The sequence below is a fragment of the Triticum aestivum genome, chromosome 6D, assembly GCF_018294505.1.
Source record: "Triticum aestivum cultivar Chinese Spring chromosome 6D, IWGSC CS RefSeq v2.1, whole genome shotgun sequence".
NCBI classification, from domain to species: domain Eukaryota; kingdom Viridiplantae; phylum Streptophyta; class Magnoliopsida; order Poales; family Poaceae; genus Triticum; species Triticum aestivum.
In genome coordinates, this window is record NC_057811.1 from 28565956 (window position 1) to 28568219 (window position 2264).

The window sequence follows — 2264 nt, forward strand, 5'->3', positions numbered from 1 at the left end:
CAACAACAACAACAACAACAACAACAACCGTTGAGCCAGGTCTGCTTCCAACAGTCTCAACAACAATATCCATCAGGCCAGGGCTCCTTCCAGCCATCTCAGCAAAACCCACAGGCCCAGGGCTCTGTCCAGCCTCAACAACTGCCCCAGTTTGAGGAAATAAGGAACCTAGCGCTAGAGACGCTACCTGCAATGTGCAATGTCTATATCCCTCCATATTGCACCATTGCTCCAGTTGGCATCTTCGGTACTAACTGAGAATAGAAGAACTCTAGTAGTAGATATATGATACACCGTTTTCTTAGTCCATGGTTTGGTCGTTGTAGCGGTGAAAAAATAAAGTGACATGCACTATCATGTAAGAACCCGAACTATACTAGTTCAAACATGGGAATAAAAGACAAACACATCTCTTGTCTACATATGATTGTTTGTTTGAGTTCCACTCATGTGCCCACTCACAAGTTCACCCCTAATTATATATATTATGCATTAAGTAGATATTTATGTTGCATTAATCTAAAGATAACAAAATGAGTCTGAAATTTGAATTAAATTGAAGTATTTCCTTGGACTTTCAAATGGAGTATTATTAAAGTAGTAAGGACTATCCACATCCTTGGCTTGCCCTTGATCAATTATTTCCAGAGAAGCATCCAATTCATCAATCAATTACATTGATTTTTGTGGCTGGTACTTCTCCTCAACATGAGTATATTCATCGCGGCTACTCCAAATAGGCATGAATGAGGTACCGGTGCTCTGGAGCACTGGTACCTAACTGCTTCTCATGTGAAGGGGTGCGGGCGCGGGACAGGTGTTTTTGGTGGGCCAGGGGAGTAAGAAGCGGCCGTGGCAGCGGTCCAGACGCCCACAAAGCCCCGTAGTTTGTTTTTGGTTTACAGGAAAATGCACATCCAGACCGGCCTGTGGGCCGATATAGGACCGTATTGGATGGCAAAACATGTCCGGATGGTCGCGAGCGGTTTAAGGGTTAGCTTTTGTAACGCCCGGTTAGTCCATGGTTTGGTAATTCCCTGCTAATGATGTCACGTCCGCACAATTACTGTTGTTAACCTCACAATGATTCAATCCCATTCAAATTCAAATTTAAAATAAAGGCAAACATCAAAAGTTTCAAACATTAAAACTAAAATCTTCGAGAGGTGAAAAATAATGCATAAGTAATTATGGTGGAGAAACCACACTTTTATAAAATGTTTAAATACTCTAAAAATAATAAAACAGTGGCTTAAACTATTATTTAAATGCTTTTAAAATAGTAAAAATGTTCTAACTAAATTAATTGGGTACCAAACTTTTGGTGGCAGTGGTATATTTAGTAGAACTAATTTAGATGCTAATAAAACATAAAAGGAAAGACAAAACAAATAAAAGTAAAAGGGGGCAACCCCTCGCTGGGCCTCGGCCAAGCTGGCCACTGGGCTAGCTAGGTTGGCCCAACCGCCTCCCTTAACACCCCACTCCCCATCGAACCCTAGACCGATCGCCCCACTTCCCGCACACCCCCTCGTCAGCCTCCCCACCTCTCGATCCCATCTGGATCGGGGAGGGGATCGCCCCCATTGACCCCGTCGCGGTCGCTGGATCGCCCGCTCGCCCATCACCCGCCGGCGTCGCCGGACCTCCTCCCCGTCGCACGTCTCCGGCTCTCCTCCCCTCTCGCTCCTCTTCCCCGACCCGATCTGGATCGGGAAGGGCCAATGAGCCCAACGCCCCCCTCCATCGACGCTGTGCTCCAGCACCGCCGCCCGAAGACCTCGCCATCGCCGGACCTCGCGTCGCCTCCTTGTATCCCTCCCCGACTCGCCTCCTCAAGCCACGCCGACCCCGTTCTCGGCAACGCTGTGAGCCGCCCCCGTTTCCCTCCTTCTCTTTCGACCGTGTTCACCGCGCCGCCTGCTGTGCCCCTCGCCGCGCGCATGCCCACCACCGCGCCAGCCCCCGCTCCGCGCCCTCTCCTGCACGCTTGTGCGCGCATGACCCTAGCCGCGCCCACCCCGTGATCCCCTTGTCCCGCTCGCCTTCGTCCCGCGCTCGCCGCGGCCCCCATGCTCCCCTGCGCCCTCTTTTGGGGGCGTCGGCTGCCCCTGTCCCGCAGCTCCCTGGCATGCGTCCCCGCCCGAGCCTCGCCACCGCTCTACTGCTACGCTACTATTGCGCTGTGGCCGCCGCCGCTTCCCGCTGCTCTGCCAGCGCCAAAGCTCCCGGTTGGCCCTGCCGCTGCTCGCGTTTAACCGCCG

General features: G+C 51.6%; 1 protein-coding gene across 2 annotated transcripts in view; it reads left to right on the forward strand.

Annotated features, from left to right (window-relative positions):
- Positions 1-422, forward strand: part of LOC123143241 (alpha/beta-gliadin MM1-like) — an 18045-nt gene extending 17623 nt beyond the window's left edge. For both annotated transcript variants that reach the window (XM_044562095.1, XM_044562096.1), the window contains exon 2: positions 1-422. In XM_044562095.1, the coding sequence (XP_044418030.1) occupies positions 1-258 (258 nt within the window). In that variant the 3' untranslated portion in view covers positions 259-422.
- The last annotated feature ends 1842 nt before the right edge of the window (positions 423-2264 follow it).